At 35.5% G+C, this 18,563-nt stretch overlaps 2 protein-coding genes across 2 annotated transcripts; one reads left to right on the top strand and one right to left on the bottom strand.

The window, feature by feature from the left end:
* Nucleotides 1–864: 864 nt before the first annotated feature.
* Nucleotides 865–7,908, bottom strand: LOC143615251 (protein YLS7-like). The gene is made up of 4 exons (XM_077088422.1): nucleotides 7,201–7,908; nucleotides 4,668–4,942; nucleotides 2,935–3,402; nucleotides 865–1,847 (listed from the first exon to the last, which is right to left on the bottom strand). The coding sequence occupies exons 1-4, from the start codon at nucleotides 7,676–7,678 to the stop codon at nucleotides 1,515–1,517; spliced, it is 1,554 nt and encodes a 517-aa protein (XP_076944537.1). The 5' UTR covers nucleotides 7,679–7,908; the 3' UTR covers nucleotides 865–1,514.
* A 4,320-nt stretch (nucleotides 7,909–12,228) lies between these two features.
* LOC143615263 (uncharacterized) lies at nucleotides 12,229–12,567 on the top strand. Its single transcript, XM_077088428.1, has one exon. It carries the CDS (start codon nucleotides 12,229–12,231, stop codon nucleotides 12,565–12,567), a length of 339 nt encoding a protein of 112 aa, XP_076944543.1.
* Nucleotides 12,568–18,563: the final 5,996 nt, after the last annotated feature.

Below are 18,563 nucleotides of genomic sequence, written 5' to 3'. Positions count from 1 at the left end.
AAGGATCAACAACTTACAGAAAACAACGAAGAAATAGCAATTAAATTCCAGAAATTAAACCTGAATTTGTGTGATTTGCGACTTGATCGGTGAATCGTGGTGAAGAAGAAATCAAATTAGTTGCAGAAATTGAAGAAATGAAATGATGAAATTGAGATTTTATTAGAGAAGTGTTTAATTCAACCGTTGAGACGGTGACAAATTATTATATTACTTTTTTAATTTATGGTAGGAAAGGTTTTGAATTTAAATGGAGCGTTTTTTTTCCTTTCACTTAATTAATATAAAAAAGACCTACTTAATGATAATGACAAAACTAAAAACGTGTCTAAACCAATTTAACCTGCTTAACATGTTTATGACAGACATAATACGTTTTATTTATGGTGATAAATATGCTAATAGATTGGCAATACAAATTTATGGCTTGTATTTATCTAAACAACATAGCTTTAATATTTTTAATTCTGTCTAAATGAATCGTGTCACATCATGACATGTCACTCATGTTATCAACAACTTGTATTTAGTTGTGAAACATGAAGTGTTGTGTATTTCGTGTTATTGCACTGGCTACTTTAATTGTGTTAGACATGTCGTGTCGTGTAACCCACTTATTAAACATGTCAATGTTAGTATTTACGAAATGACACAATTACTTAAACGTTTCGTGTTTTGGTTCATTACAAGTGTTAATCAGCTCATTTTGCATTCAACACGGTAGGTTTTACTAGCTCTACGTACGAAATAGTAATCAAAATTCTTGTGAAAGATTTTTGCAAATGCTGCAGGTATTACTTACTTTTCTTATTTTCAGTATCAAAACAATCAAACTTAAGAACAAGGAGTGTTAGCATTACTGATATTTTTATAGCCAAATATATATTACATGTATCCAACTTCAAATAATAGCTTTTTTTTGTTTGATTAAATGTAAGCTCTTGTAATTATGTTTGATTGAAATATCAAGTCTTTTCTATTGTTACAACTGTTAGGCTCTTTTCAAACAAGATGCATCTTTTTACCTCTTTCCTGGTTGAAGTAGCACACATGAGACCATACAACTTCATGTCGGCTGTCACATGACAGTACGCATGATATGCCACATCACACACATTATCTATGTCGCAATACACATGGAATGACGCCTCACAACATCTACACATATGACATGACAATACGCATTGTATTGTGTGTGACATGCGTGCTAGATTTCTTATGACTTGAAAACCTTAAAAAATATTTTCTCGCATAGAAAGCTTAATATAACATCTATTAACAAAAAAAAAGTGTTCCAAGTACTAATCAAATATTACAAATCGACATCGTCATCCTAATACATACCGCAATCAAAAATACATATGATAACTCTGATAGATCAGTCACACGAAGCTTAAGAAGCAAGTCAATAATATCATTGCCTAAAAAATTATAAGCTCATATATAAGCCTCCTATTTCAACATGCTACAACTACTATATAAATATCATACCATTTTATAAAATTGCAGAAAGCTCATGAATCATGAGCCTCAAAGTCTCTTCTTATAATCTCCAATAAAAACTCATTCCATGTATCAACCGGGCCCGACATACACCAATGCAGACAATCCTGAGGTGGGGGTCGCCCGTCCGCACTCCGTTTTGTGATCTTGTTCGGGTCAGGATTCCGGTATGGGCCTGGATGACCATCGTGCCGATACGAGAAAGGTTTTGTGATATCCATGAATGCGACCCGTGATTTGTTAGTCTTTTTCTTTATACCGCGTTTGAACCCCAATACTTGTTTGCCATACATTGTGTTGGTGAACCCGTTCTCGACTAACTCGCCATCCGCTACAGGTTTTACCTGATAAAGATATTAACTGATCAGATTAATAGAAAACGAGTCAAACATTATGGTCAAATGTAGCCGAAAGTGTTTTTTTTAGTATAAAACCTCAAAGCATGTGATTCAAAATTATATTACTACTTTTGAAGCACTTGGAATACTAGTTTATATAAAATATATATAATCTTGGACAAATGGTGTTTTGGTGGGTCAGACAGGTCAAAAGGTTACTTGTTTTGAAGTGTATTTTTAATGTATAAAACATCATAAATCATGTTATTTCAAATTATATAATTACTGAAATATTCTTGTCTTTTAATCATATTTGACATGCCGGGTTTTAGACAAATAGAGTTTTGGGTGAACGTGGGTCAAAATGTTTTGACCCGTACCAAAAAGTTACTTGTTTTGAAGTGTATTTTTAATGTATAAACCTCATAAATCATGTTATTTCAAAATTTATGTTATTATTGAAATATTACTGTTTCTATAATCATATTTGACACACTGGTTATTTATATAAAATATAAAAAATAAATCTTGGGACAAATAGTGTCTCAGGTCAACATGGATCAAACTGTTTTGACCTGTACAAAGAATTTACTTGGTTTTATTTAACGTCGAGGATGGGTCAAGATAGGTTCGGCTGAAAAACAAGTAAACCATTTTCTACAGATCAAAACAGTTAAATAATTAGTGTGTCAAATTTGATTACAAAAGTGATATCATCACAGAGAAAACCAAACCGAACCTGTAAATACCAAAAAAATCAACATTTTTTATTAAATTTATGGACTATAAATGGTGTGGCCTAAAAATTTTAGGCTCAAATGTGTAATAATCAATTAATCATTAATTAAAGTTAAAAAATTAGGCCCAAATTCATTACCTGGGGTTGCTTTTTTCGACCCAAACAATTTCAAGCCCAAATCGCAAAACCGAAAAAGCAGAAATCAAACCCATCTTGAAAACCAAAAATGTCACGATTTTCAAAAACCCAAAATCCGAAACTTTCAGATTTTGGTTCAGTTTGAGTCCAAAACCGACGCACGCACACACAACCCTGTTATCACCAACTGCACTTCTCTAAGTTTGTGATTATTACCTTCCCCGTACATGACCCGCCCGTATTCCAGGCTCCACCTTCATAATGATCGGGTGAATACGATCGGACCACGGTCAAACCTTTGTAATCCGGGTTAGTAACCAGTGAAGACATAATGGTTGCAACAGATATCTCATACGCTTCACTGCTATCAATTTTCTTCTTTCGAGAGTTATCAGGCCACCATAACTGTCCACCCACGATCTCGTTATTTAAAATGTAAACAGATTGTTTTGCAAACCAGTGACCCGATGAAAGTACAAGAACATCAAAAGACGGAATCATATCCATAAAAGATCCATCTGGGGCATCAAGATGAAGCTTGTCAACACCCTTGGGTGCAAAATCAAATTTTTCAGATGTTGTTTGAACGAGCCATGATGACCATATTCGTATTATTGTTGTGGACGTTGACCGGAATAAATAACGTTGCATTCGTTTATTCCCTCGGTTTATTGGAGCTTCAGACTGTAATTTTTCAAATGAAACTTTTTTAGTAGCAGACCTGTAAACAGTTTTGCGTCCACAATTATACTTTTTCAATAATGAAAGTGTTATTTATGATTATAAAGATATAATTACAAACTAAATCTTTGAATACAACAACTCAGGAAGTTGTGTGTCCATTTAAAATAGGGAGAATATCATATGCCCCTCTAAACTATGTTAATATCATAAATATCTAACCGAACTTAAAATATAATACATATACCCTCGTCTAATAGTTCTTTAACATCAAGACAAAAATTTACCCTTAATGATTTAACTAACCCAACTTTTCTAAATCCTTCAATAACTGTCATAAAGGGGTGTTCATCGTTCGTTTATTCGGTTTTGAATTTTTTATTTTGGCCCTAACTGAAGACTGAGCTGATCCAAATTAGGAATGCATCTAACAAAACCGAATTCAACCATTAAATTGATTTATTTACTTCGGTAATCCGATTAAACCAATTACTATTCCGTTTATTCGTTGATTTCAGTTAGGTTACCCGAATAAGCAAGATTGAGGAATGGAACCGATAACCAAACCGAATTCACAAATCGGTTTGTTTTTTTCTGGTTACGAATACTGTTCATTTTTCAGTTCTTTTGCACACTCCTACTTAAGGGTAAAATTCCCTTAATGCTGGAGTTAATTAAAATCATTTAACGGTAAAAATTATCTTAATTTAAGAATTATTAGACAAGGATATATATGATATTTTAAAGTTTGGAAGGGTATATGATATTAAGGAAGTTTGGAGAGGGGTATTTATGAAATTCTTTCAAAAATAAGATATAACCTTTTCTTTTCGCCAAAGTAGGTCTATGCAATGTTTCTCTTTCTTCGGAGGCTTAATTACAAAATATTGACAAAAATGGATTCAAATCATGAGGATCCCTCTATTGTTCAATATTGAAGAGTAATTTTTATAATTAATTAAAAATTGGCCATTTTAATTAACCACGTGTTCAGTAAAATGCTGCACTGTTTTTTTATAAATAATTAGAAGTTAAAGATGATAACAGAAACAATATTATCACAATAATAATCTAGATCTTCGAATTTCAAGATATAAGAGGTTCTCTGCACAAAAACTATACTTTGGGCGACTTTCGACCCACTTGACCCGTCCCCTTTCTAGTTAAAGTTCCTGACTTGACCCGTTGAAGATAAAACACACAAAATGACTACTAAAAATACAAGTGCATTTAATACTTATAAGAGAAAACAGAGATGAAATACTTGCCTGCCAAAGTATGCATAACAATGACTCCATCTGATTTCGGGCAACCGAGTCACCTATGAAACCTAATGTCTTTCCTCTCATCAATTCCAAAAAATTTTTCGGGTCAAATCTCGGGAGTTCACATTTTGTGGGTTTCCATCTATAATTCTCATAGTCCTTATCAGGCCTACCATTTCCTTGGCAGTTCTGCATCTGTGACAACACGGGGCATGAGTTGTTTGAGTATAACGGTCCAGCTGTATCATGTACCCATTTTCCATTATACAAATCACACCCTACAAATTCAAGCATAAAATCATGAGTTCAGAATAATATAACTTAAACCGGTCCAAACTCCAAAGGGTATTAAAACAAAACTAGCTTAACATAAAAGAAGTATTAATGTATAGTGCACATACTGCCAACTTAGATGATCACGCACTATATTGTTGACTAATCATGCCAAAAGTCTAATAGTGCAGGGGTATTTTGGGTTTTGGTTATTATGGGTTGGTTAACTAGTTAAATTAATTGACTCGGTTAGAGTTTTGTTTGGGTTTTATTTATTGGTTTATGTTTAAATATCTAGGATCATTTGTCCAAAGCAATGGAGAGATAGACAGTGACATAACCCACCGCATACAAGCTGGATGGTGTAGGTGGAAAGCAGCCACTGGGGTTTTGTGCGACAAGAGATTCCCATCTAAATTAAAGGGGAAATTTTATAGAGTCGCAGTTAGACCTACAATGTTGTATGGAACAGACTGTTGGGCCATCAAGAAGACACATGCGCGCAAGATGGAGGTAGCAGAGATGAGGATGTTGAGGTGGATGTGCGGACACACTAGATTAGATAGGATTAGAAATGAGGTCTTTAGGGAAAGGTTAGGAATAGTTAGCATATCAGAGAAAATAAAGGAAGGGAGATTGAGATGGTTTGGGCATGTGAAGAGGAGACCGACAACAGGGCCAGTTAGAGTAATGGAAACCTTCACTGTGGAAGGAAAGAGGAGTAAAGGCAGGCCTAAATTGACTTGGGATGAGAGAATTAGACATGACTTGACAGAGTTGCACCTCTCTGAGGACATGGTCCAGGATAGAGATTCGTAGAGACATAGGATTAAGGTTAGCGACTTCTAGGGGAAGGTACCTAGTTAGCTTAACTTTGTATTTAGGGTCTAGTTGGCTAGCCTGGCTCCTTGTTGTTTATGTATATATTTTGTTTGATGCTACTTTTTTCTTCTTATGCCCTATTCTTAGTAGGTTACAGATTCCTTGTTATTTGGTAGTTTGCTATCTATATATTGCTAAGTGTCTTTGCTTGTAGGATGTATGTTTACTATGTTTACCTGTATGTAGCTTTATGAGCCGGGGGTCTCTCTGGAAGCAGTCTCTCTATTCTCACGGATAGAGGAAAGACTTGCCTACATCCCACCCTCCCCTGACCCTACCGATAGCGTGCTATGCGGTGGGATATACAGGGCATGATTGATTGATTGATTATTGGTTTATGTTTATGGTAAGAGTCCAATTAGGATTGGGTTACTTGTTCATCAAGATTGTTTAGCTATTCCAGAGCATAGTTACCTAATTCGCTACCCTAGCCGCGAATTTCGTTTTGGATCGGTTCGTACCGAATCGGAATTCGAAAGCGAACTCAATCGCTTTGGTTCGGCGTTCCGATTCCGGTCAATTCGGCGTTCCGATTAAGCCCGATTCAGCGTTCCGATTAAGCCCGATTCGCCGATCCAAATCCACATCATGCGCCGAACCTACGCAATTGAAATCGCTGTTCCAAATCCAATCTTGGGAGACGCTACCATTTTGCCGAAGAAGATGAAAGAGATGAGCAGCTGTGTTATGTGTTATGTTACTTTAGGTTTTAATAGGTTTAACTAATTTAACATTTAATCCCCAATCTTTTACTAATTTATATTTAACCCCTAGAGTTCATAAATTTTTACCTAAAAATAATTAAATATGTAAAATTAGGTTACATTTAATCCTTAAAGTTATAAATTTATACATAAAAGTATAAAACTACCATTACATATATAATGATGTATAAATAGTTATTTTTTATTTAGATATATCGAACCGAACTACATGGTACACCGTACCGGTTCGTACCGAAATGAACCTACCCCCCTTCGTACCGAATTCGTCAACTTTAGCGAATTGCGTTCCCGAACCGCGTACCCGTACCGGAGCGACCCGCGATTTAGGTAACTATGTTCCAGAGTCAACATGTAATGGGTTTGGGCGTGCTTTATATTTTCGGGTTATCGATAATAAAAGAGCGAAATAAGTTCATTTATATTGTCTATTTTGTGTTCGATCAAGGCCTGATGTTCCAACATATATGTCCTATGTACACTATATCATTAAGCCTTTTGAGTTCCATGAAGCAGACATTATGCAACTTCACAGATGTTGCAAAAGTAAATGATGACTGCAAATTGCATAAATAACTTCCACAATGAATCAGATAAAAGATATCATAAACGCAGAGGAAGTATTGATTTACAAATGCATGCAATTCAAAGATTAGTACCTGAATCAACAATCCTCTTGGCACCTGAATCAGCAGTCTTGCTTGTACCTAAATCAATAGTCGTGTTGGTATCCATTTCAACAGTCTTGTTGGTATCTAAATCAACAGTCTCACTGGTTTCTAAATCTTTAGTCTTATTTGTATCTAAATCAACAGTCGTGGTGGTACCTGAGTCAAGAGCCGTGTTGGTACCTAAATCAACAGTCTTGTCGTTACTTGAATCCACAATCTTTCCTTTTATGTCTGAATCATTCACCCGATTCTCAACTATATCTGTTTCATTATTAGAAGATACTATCCCAATTTTGGGACTTTGATCCACATTATAGAAATAACCACTAACGTTAGTTCCAAATGGCTGATACACCAGAAGCAACGAGGCAATAATTAAGAATAAGGCAAGCCCTCCCACCGAAGCTGCAACTGGCAGAACCCTCTTTGGATATGCAGGCATTGATTTTGGGAAACCCAGTCTCATAGTTTTATAATATCCAAAAATTAAATACAAAGATATAAAATCATCCCCTCCATTGCATCATTTTGTACCGACAAATCGAAAAGACATAAAAATCCACCTGTAACAAGTGCTACACTTCAGATACATTTATAAATTCACATCTACATAAATGATATACTGTTTTCATACCAGTTACTACTACTTAGAAGTTAGGGATGAGCAAATGGTACCAAGTGCCGATACCAAACCAGTATCGAATCGGGCACCGTCGGTATTAACCTTTTGCGGTTTCGTGATCGATATTTTCGATATCAGAACTGAGCTCATCCCTACTACTACTTACTATGCTTACATTGTTTGAGATTATACAAAAAAATCTCAACCATTAAGCATGAGATATGCTCATGAAACTTAACACTAACTACAAAAGTACAAAAGGCATCTAGAATCCACAAATATATATTCCTAACCAAACTCGCAATCACTAATTATTGCATGATTAAGACCTAATAGATTCCAATGCTAAAGCTAACTCCTAAATCCTAATAACAAAATTACAGAGATTAATTAATATGTATGCATAAAAAGCAAAAGATATCGGACCGTCGTTACGACAGTTTTCCAAGTCATCACAACATATTGATCAAACTAACAGTTTTTTTTCCTTTTTAAAGACTCAAAAGGTTGCTGTGATGGTAAGTAATTAACTTAAACCAGCACCAAATCTAACGCATTGATGACGTCATAAACAATATAACTGGACTAATTTTACAGAGTATCGATTGGAAGATGTAATTGAAGTTCGGAATTGAATGACGATGTGTTCTAGGGTTAGAATTAGGTAATTAGTAAATAGTTCGTGAACGTAATAAGAGTGTTGAATATACCAGTGTGTGTATATATAATATATATATATATGCCGGAGGATTGGAGAGATCGGAGATATTGGCGGTGGCCGGAAATGGTAGTTGCAGGAGAAATATAGATATTATTCGTTGCCAGACGTGTGAGCCAACAGACTCGTACTTTAATAATAACTGAATCACCATGTTAAAAAGTAAATAATAAAATTGAAAAGACAAGTTATTTATTAACTAAGTATTATTTTCGCGTTGTTGCGACAGAGCGGGTTAAATGCATTTTATCTTCGAAAGCTATCGTGTGTTGCAGCGGTACACGATAAAGGGTTGGTCGGAATTAAATCGATTTGTAAGTTGTGACAAAAGTTTCATTACCAAAGTCGATATAGCATAAAGTAAAGATGTAAGTTGAGAGAGTAAAAAGTTTTGTTATCAAAATTGAGAGGCCTTAAAGAATGTTTTGAAGCTTTTGTGACAAAGTCTAATAAATTAAAGTTTATAATAAAGTAGATTAGCCAAAAAATGTATATATATATTAAACTTGTATGGTAAATGTTTAAATGAACTAAAATTGGCAATTCTTAGAAGTTAGAGAACATAGATACTTGTACTATATGTAAAAAGTTAGACACATTTGGTGACTATATATATATAATATATAAATTATGATATATTAATTGATGATAACAAAATTATCAGCAATACACTTTTAACTTTTACTTTAGTTTACAAGAAAACCAAAAAAAAGTAATTTTATTTGTCTATAACCTTCATTTACGTTGTTTTAAAGTTCAAACAAAAATTTACGACATTCTTAGAAAGGTGATGCTAAGATCTTAGAGACATTAACAAAGAGAGAAAATGTATGTTATTAAAAGAAATACGATTTATAAAAACTACTTGCAATACTCTTGTGGAAATGATGCATGTTCTTTGCTTGGCCCAAGGGGAGGGCGATGAGGGTGACAGGCCCAGACTCACTTCTTTAAGAGGCCCATAATTGTTAAAAAAATAAAATTTATATTCTATAATTCTGTTTTAATCTAAAAGTCTACAAAATAACTATTTGGTTCTATGGAAATAAAGGTCATGGTTTATTTTCCATAATTAGTTTTCTTAAAAAAAAACCTTCATTTGAATATTTGTAAAATTGTCAAATTATCTATTACATAATTAAAAACATGATTTTAGGGGCCCGTTATTTACTCGGCTTGTTATCTATTACTAATAATCCTTTTTGATGTTACATTAGTATCATCTTGTGACCCAATTGTGAAATGGAGATACAATGCCAAACTAAAATGTTTCATTGTCATAAGGCATCGTTGTTTTTTCTCAAATACTCCATGTATAGAAAGATTCTTAATGCTCAAAAGGCTATGAAGAAGATTGAGAGTGAAATGAAAACAAAACTCATTTTTCTCAAACATTTATACCGACCGAAATTATGTTGCTTCTCACGCATTGATATTCTTTCACGCAAGGGAACAAGCAACTACTTAGAATATATATATAAAAAAGACTAGATAACTAGGTGTACCTAGTAGTCTTGTGATAATGTTTGGCCTCATAAAAATAGTATGAGTTTAAATCCTTAGTATAAAGTTGGTTGGGTTTTAGATGTAAAAATATTGTAGTTAGTAAAAATAATGTAACTTTGTATAATAATAATAAACATATTTTGTGTAATTAGGCCTTTGTTGTTTGCATATAACTTTGAACGTATGCTTATGTATCAAACACATATACTCATTGTCAAAATCTAAATACAACGTGTCTAATCTTGATAACTTCGTACGCCTTAGACATTAATTTTTTTATTATTATTTTACATCTATTAACCATTAACCCAACCTAACCCTACCCATAGTTTACACCTTTGAGTAAAACTGGCCTATCTAAACTTGTATAGTTGTACTATATAAGTACGTATTGCTTCACCTAAACCTTATAAAAATCTTTTAATCATAGACAATGCTTCAGCTGAACATACCCATAACTACTAACCCACTTCTACCAACTCCCTTAACTTCACCATACATAAAAACATGCAAACATATTCATTCATGCAAACTATTCATCTGAAACACCATGGCTGATCAAGACTCCACAGAAAACCCTTCCATCAAACGAATCAAACAAACGATTTCCGTCCCGTTTCTTTGGGAAGAAAAGCCAGGAACACCCAAAACGACTGGAAACGAGTTAACCCTGTCATGCAACTACCGGTTAAACTCATCGCTTCGGTCCCATTCATGTGGGAAGAAAAGCCCGGGACACCACTTCCCGGTCCTTTCTCTCATCGGTCACCCGGACCCACTATCCCAGCTTCACCAGAGTGGCAGATCCAGAATCTTTCATCAGTGGAGACCGATAATATTCCAGTCAAAACAGATCATATAAGCCAAAAATGGACCAGCAATGGATCCGCCCCTACATCACAACCACCACATATACAACATATCGCAAACAACCCGTTTTGTGACTCCATTTCCGACTCTGATTGTGGTCTTGAATTTCAAGAACATCAAGCTTCAAATCATCTAACACACGATAAATACAACCCGTTTTGTGATTCTTCTGATGATGAACATCAAGCCCCTTCGTCGCCCGCGTGGGAAACCGAGAGTTTTGCAAGCAGCTACGCGACTGGAACAACAAGCCTGGCTGGCTCGTCGTTCTTGGAATGCATGTTTCCGCTCATGGCCCCGAAAACTAGTTTCCTTGAAACCGTTGGTTGCTCGAGAACCAGGGCTCCACCAACGAATTCTTGTACCGAGATCGTAAGCTATGGTGGTGAGAGAACGCCGTTAACACTTGGTGAGCTGATTATGATGAGCCGAAGAAGAAGTTATCTTAAGAAAGCCATTGAATCACAAGATCAATATTATCACTCCACGGTATTAATATTCATCCTAGTCTTGCTTATTCTTGACATGTTATATATTATCTTTACTTGGTTAGAAACCAGTGTATTATATGGGTTGAATAAAATAAATATTAAATGGTTAGTCTTGAAAATTAGGAAATCCCAAAATTTCCTATGGTTTGTGAAACGTGACGCACCGAGTTGCTTATTTATTAGGTATAGATTAAGAAGATATATTAGTTGAAAGGATCAATGGATCATTTAAGTTGATTTAAGCTATACCTTAAAAAGTAACCAAAAGTGAGCCAAGTCATCTAACATGTGTTTCATAAAGTTATTATTAAAGTCATTTAACTGGCAGGAATTGATGGCAAGAAATGGATTTGGATGCTGCAATATTGATGTTGGAGGATTGAAGAGGCAATTGCAGCTAAAACTGATCTAAAAGTCAAAGTCAACTACTATATATCAAATTTCTACTTCTTTTGAAAAATATACAAGTGTGGTTTTCGGTTTCCTAATTTCTGAGTTGAGTTTATAATGTTGTAAATTGGTACGATTTTGTTGGAATTTAAGTTTTAATATATATATCTTTATCCTAGTTTATCTTTTTTATTATTATTTGAATTAGGATACGTTTCCTATTTGTATTAGGATGCAATTTCTTTATTTCATTATTGCATATATAGAGATCTAATCTCTTTTATAATTAATAAGAAAAACACAGAGAATAGTTCTATTCTTTAAAGCCATTGATTTTATCATGGCATCAGAGCGATTTACGATCACATTCTAAACCTACCCAACTTCTAAGCCTAATCACAACTTCCTCTAGTTGAATCATGGCTGGAGACAAATCAGAATCCAGCAAAACCGATAATAATCCCGATCCCAACTCACCACTCTATATTCACCCCTCAGATTACCCAAAACAACTACACGTAAACGAAACCCTTAATGACCACAACTACAGCGATTGGTTGCAGGAGATGATGAACTTCCTATTCGCCAAAAACAAGGTGGGATTCGTCGACGGAACCCTCAAGAAACCCGAAAAAACCGCAACCGACTACATGCCTTGGATGCGTTGCGACGCTATGATAAAAGGATGGCTCACAACAGCTATGGAAAAAGAAATACGGAGCAGCGTCAAGTTTGCCGGAACCGCATTTGAAATCTAGTCTGATCTTCTCGAAAGATTTGGTAAAGAAAGTGCCCCTAGGGCTTATGAACTGAAGCATGCTTTAACAACAACACAACAGTTTGGAGCCTCCGTTTCAGCCTACTACACAAAACTCCGAAGCTTGTGGGACGAAATCGAGTCCGTCATGCCCATGCCACGATGCACGTGTGACGGGTGCAACTGTGATATCGGGAAGAAGCTCAATGAAGCAAAGGAGAAAGAGAGACTATATGAATTTCTTATGGGTCTAGATAACGAATTTGGTGTCATTAAGACCCAAATTTTGGCTACCAAACCGATCCCGACGTTAAGCAATGCCTATCACCTCGTGGCTGAGGATGAAAGGCAACGAGCTATCTCTCTCGAAAAGAAACCAGTAACAGAGGCAGCGGCTTTCAAGGCTGTTTATCCACAACAACGGGAAAGCAACATTAACAACCGAGACAAGACGGTTACCAAAGAGAAGGCTGTGACCAAAGAAAAGAGAACTGATGTTGTCGATCACTGCACATTTTGCGGGAAGGACGGACACAACAAAGAGGGTTGTTTCAAACGAATTGGCTACCCCGAGTGGTGGCCCCGTAACAAAGCTAAACGTGATGGAACAAAAGCTGCCAATGTTGAAACTAATGCTAGCCCCATCCCTGGTATCTCAAAGGAACAATATAAACTGTTCATCAACACTTTTGGAGGGGACAAGAATATACAAAAGAACTAGACACCACGTATGGCAAATTTCGCAGGTAAAGTGAACGGGGACAATGACTGGGTGATGGACTCAGGAGCCACTGACCACATCACCTACGACCCTAGCTTCCTTAAAAACAAAATCGAAAGTAAATTTGAAGCCCCCGTTATAATAGCCAATGGCACTAAAGTTCCTGTTAAATGAAGGGGTAATTGCACACTTAAAGGAGGTTCTGAAGTCAAGGACATTCTATTTGTTCCTGATTTTAATGTAATCTTTTATCCATTAGGCGATTGGCCAACGATCTGAAATTGTGTTGTCTCATTTTTTCCTGATTTTTGTGTAATGCAGAACCTATACATGAGGAGCTTGATTGGTGCGGGTAGACACGAGAAGGGGTTATATCGGATGGGGATGATTAAATATGAAAGAAAGGCAATGGCGATCACTAATAACACTTGGCATAAGAGGTTGGGTCATGCTTCCGCTGAGAAACTCAATGAGATTAGTTTTCTTAAAAACGTTAATTTTAATAAGATGTGTGATTCTTGTTCTAAAGCCAAACATACAAGATTTACTTTTCCAGATATTATTACAAAAACCGTTGAATGTTTTGATTTATTACATTGTGATATTTGGGGTAGATATCGTTCACCCTCCTTTACTGGGGCACGATATTTTTTAACAATCGTTGATGATTATAGTAGGGCGGTATGGTTGTTTCTTTTAAAATTTAAACATGAAGCTAGTGGGCACCTAAGAGATTTTCATAAGATGATAAAAACACAATTTGGCAAAGGTATTAAAAGAATTAGATGCGACAATGGTGGAGAGTTTACATCTAATGAAATGTTGAATTTTTACAAAGAAAATGGCATTTTGATCGAGACCACTTGCCCACACACCCCTTAACAGAATGGTGTCGTTGAAAGAAAACACCGACACCTTCTAGAAACGGCGCGATCACTAAGATTTGAAGCAAACATTCCCAAAATATTTTGGGGCGAGTGTGTTTTGACGGCCACATACATCATCAATAGGTTACCTTCAATGGTAATTGGGAATAAAACCCCTTTCGAACTCTTTACAACCGAAAACCGGACTATGATTTTATGAAGGTTTTTGGTTGCCTTGCATATTATAGGAACACAAACACTGGCGGTGATAAATTTGAAATGAGAGGAAAACCCGGAGTCTTATTAGGATATCCACCGGTGACGAAAGGGTATAAAATCTACGACCTTGAAAAGAAAAAAATAATTGTGTCCAGAGACAAAAAATTTCATGAAGATCACTTTCCATTTAAGCATGTTATTACAGATTGCCAACATGATGACATCTTGGAATTAGAGTTTTCTTCAATAAATAATGAGAAAAATATTGATCACGGGCTAGTTGAAAACGAGGAAGTTTTGGAAAACCAAGAACTAGAGCTTAATAAAACTCAAAGCTCATTGAATGAGCCTAATGAGTTGCCTGACACAAATAAGGGTCCACTTAGTGAATCATGTGAAGTAGATCAGCCACTAATGGAACCTAGTTCGGAAACTACCAACACAGCCCAAGACCCGCACGATGAATTAGTTTCATCACAAAACTTGGGCCATGAAACGAGTATAATCCAGCAGTTTGATAATGGACAAGAAAGGATTAAGAGACAAAGAGTTCAATCAACACGTCTCAGAGACTTCCATGTCAAGCTTCCCCCATTCGTTGATCCCAATCGTCCCGTTACCAATCAAAGTTCCTCCACGGTATACCCTCTCTCTAATTTTGTTTCATACAATAATTTTTCTACCTCTCATAAGGTTTTCTTGGCGGCCATCGAATCAAATGATGAGCCGAAAAGCTTTAGCCAAGCAATGCAGGATGAAAGATGGAAGACTGCCATGCAGAAAGAAATTCAAGCCCTTGAACAAAATGGGACGTGGACCCTTGAAAATCTACCAGAAGGAAAACATGCTATAGATTCAAAGTGGGTTTATAAGGTAAAGTACAAGCCTAATGGGGAAGTTGAGCGTTATAAGGCTCGTCTTGTTGCAAAGGGCTTTACACAACAAGAAGGAATCGATTACCATGACACTTTCGCCCCTGTGGCAAAATTGGTCACTGTTAGAACACTTCTAGCCGTGGCGACGAAGAAAAATTGGCAAATTCACCAACTCGATGTGAACAATGCATTTCTTCATGGGGATTTAGATGAAGACGTTTACATGAAAATACCACAAGGGTTTTCTAAAGAAGGAGAGACCAAGGTGTGTAAGTTAAGAAAGTCTCTTTACTGGCTTAAACAAGCTTCAAGGAATTGGTACAAAAAGTTTACTATGTCGCTTCTTGAACTCGGTTTTAAGCAATGCAAAGCAGATTACTCTATTTTCATTCATAAACTGGGAAGTAGTTTTGTGGCAGCATTAATATACGTTGATGATGTTATTATGGTTGGGAACGACCACGATAAGATAAAAATGGTAAAAAAAAATACCTCGACAAGCTTTTTAGCATCAAAGATTTAGGGGACCTCAAGTATTTTCTTGGAATAGAAGTTGCTCGTACATCCAAAGGATTAGTTTTAATCCAAAGAAAGTATACCCTTGATATACTCGTCGATTGTGGGTTACAAGGTTGTCGTCCTAGCTCGTTTCCTATGGAGCCAAATGTGAAACTCGATAAAGGTGAATCAGAACCAAAGGTTAACAACAATCAATATCGAAGAATGGTGGGTCGAATGCTCTACCTACAGGCCACTAGACCAGATATCACATATGTTGTTAACATCTTAAGCCAGTTTATTGCTGATCCTAGACAAAATCACTTGGATGCAGTTCATCGTGTGCTTCGCTATCTTAAAGCCACTCCTGGGCAAGGTATTCTTTTACCACGAGACGGAGGATTTGATCTTACAGCCTATTGTGATTCAGATTGGCTTGGTTGTCCGTACACAAGGCGTTCTCAAACAGGATATGCGCTTATTATGGGAGGCGCACCTATTTCATGGAAAACAAAGAAACAATCAGTTGTTTCGCGGTCATCCGCCAAGGCGGAATACCGTTCCATGGCATCCACAGTTAGCGAAATATTGTGGATGCGTTGGCTACTTAAGGAATTAGATGCCCCATTGGACAAACCTACACCATTGTTTTGTGATAATCAGGCGGCTATTCAAATTGCTAACAATCTTGTTTTCCACGAAAGAACTAAGCATGTCGAAATGGATTGTTATTTCGTTCGTGAGCGTGTCAAAAGTAAAGAAGTTAGTGCGTATCACATTGATTCCAAGCTTCAAATAGCTGATCTCTTCACCAAAGGATTAGGTGCACCTCAACTGAAATTCCTACTTGGCAAGTTGGGCGTTGTTGATTTACACGTTCCAACTTGAGGGGGAGTGTTGGAATTTAAGTTTTAATATGTATATATATATATATATATATATATATATATATATATATATATCTTTGTCCTAGTTTATCTTTTTTATCATTATTTGAATTAGGATACGTTTCCTATTTGTATTAGGATACAATTCCTTTATTTCATTATTGCATATATAGAGATCTAATCTCTTCTATAATGAATAAGAAAAACACAGAGAATAGTTCTGTTCTTTAAAGCCATTGATTTTATCAGATTTCATAATACATTTCTTATCATATCCAAAGCCAAAGTTGTCATTCCACGTTGGAGTGGGGTTTGTTGAGACGATTTTCATTAGATGTTTGAAATTTATGTAATATAAATCAAGAAGATTGTCATTATCTTGTGTGATATACCCCTACATTGTATCATGCTAAAAATCATATGCCATCTGAAACGTCACCCTCGTAGATAGTTTTCACTCATGTTACAGATTCTGCTAATAAAATTCAATAAAACACGACTTGGGTTCATGCATGATAAGTTTACTTCATATAGGCATAGAAACTTGGCACACATGGTCACCATACCTAAAAAGTCACTTGACGTCTCGCTCGACACGACAAAGAAAATGAAAGAAAAATACATTTGTGAGTCCAACTCCCATTTTAGAAATAGCTGATGTTGAACCGGGGACTTAATAGATATATGCTTTCGTACCTGGTTTTACAGGTCAATTCTATCAATGGTATCTTGACCCTTACGTCATAGCTATCTTAGGTATTGGGAATTTTCTGCAAACGAATTATTTTGGAAATATGAGAGTCGTGATCACACTTTCAGATCAAAATTGTTTGTGGTTCACAAATGATTTGATCGGATAAAACTCAAAATTTTGAACAAGAATCAAGTATATTTTGTGAGAGAATCTGACGCTCCTTTTGTTTCATTAAAATTTGTAACAAAAATTAATTAAATTAATTTTCTAATACGATTTTAATGTAGCGACATAAGTCCAATGCTTAGCTAGGGGCGCTGCCCCTTAGTCCTTGTCAGGGGTTACCGCCCCTTGGACCCTGCTACCATCGGTGCTGCCTCTAGAGCCCCACCAAATCCCATGACTTAGGGATTTCGTCCATAAGTACCAATATTATGATTATAAATTACAATAAAATCAAATGGGTATGCACACTATACCCAACTTATTTAGATTTATATTACAATTAACTTAACTTGACCAAAAGTTAATCCATGATTACAATAAAGTCAATAACAAGGAGGCTTCATCTATGTGGAGTTGTATGAAATGCACATTAATGACCATATATAAGATATCTACATGTAATTATCACATACACTTACACATGTGAGGTCTTTTGCCCCTTAGGATATGTGTAGTAAATGGGCTATAAAATGGGACGACTTGCGTCATGTGATGCCTAGTCAGTAAATGGTGGGTTTTTGTAGTTCTGTAATGATACTCATCATATATATATATATATATATATATATATATATATATATATATATATATATATATATAGGGTAGGTTATTATAAAAAGTAAGATGTGTCTAGAAAGTGTAGGAAAAGATCCTAGCCCTTGGATTAGGGAGTTGAATGGTCAAGACGGAAAGTGGGTTATTTCTTTGATGTGTTTTATTTTTACACTTGTTTTATAACACTCTAGGGGTATAATCATCAAGTGTGTTATATTATATATGAAAACATTAACAATTTATAATTATCATTTTTTAAATCGAATTTAAAACAAATACCAACAACATTATAAGATATATTACAGTGTGTTTTAATTAAAATAATCAAAATTTAAAAAACATCGCCAAATTTTAATTCAAATTTAAAACACAACACCAAGAACTAAAACACACTAGCTTGAGCATCATAATCAACACTAATGAACAAAAACACTTTGTACTTGATGCAAACGGTTAA

Source organism: Bidens hawaiensis, unplaced genomic scaffold, assembly GCF_021521415.1.
Source record: "Bidens hawaiensis isolate Kalapana, Puna unplaced genomic scaffold, B.hawaiensis_p1.1 tig00042361_1, whole genome shotgun sequence".
In the NCBI taxonomy this organism is placed as follows: Eukaryota; Viridiplantae; Streptophyta; class Magnoliopsida; order Asterales; family Asteraceae; genus Bidens; species Bidens hawaiensis.
Note: the sequence above shows the minus strand (reverse complement) of the source record. Positions and strands in the feature narration are given on the sequence as shown.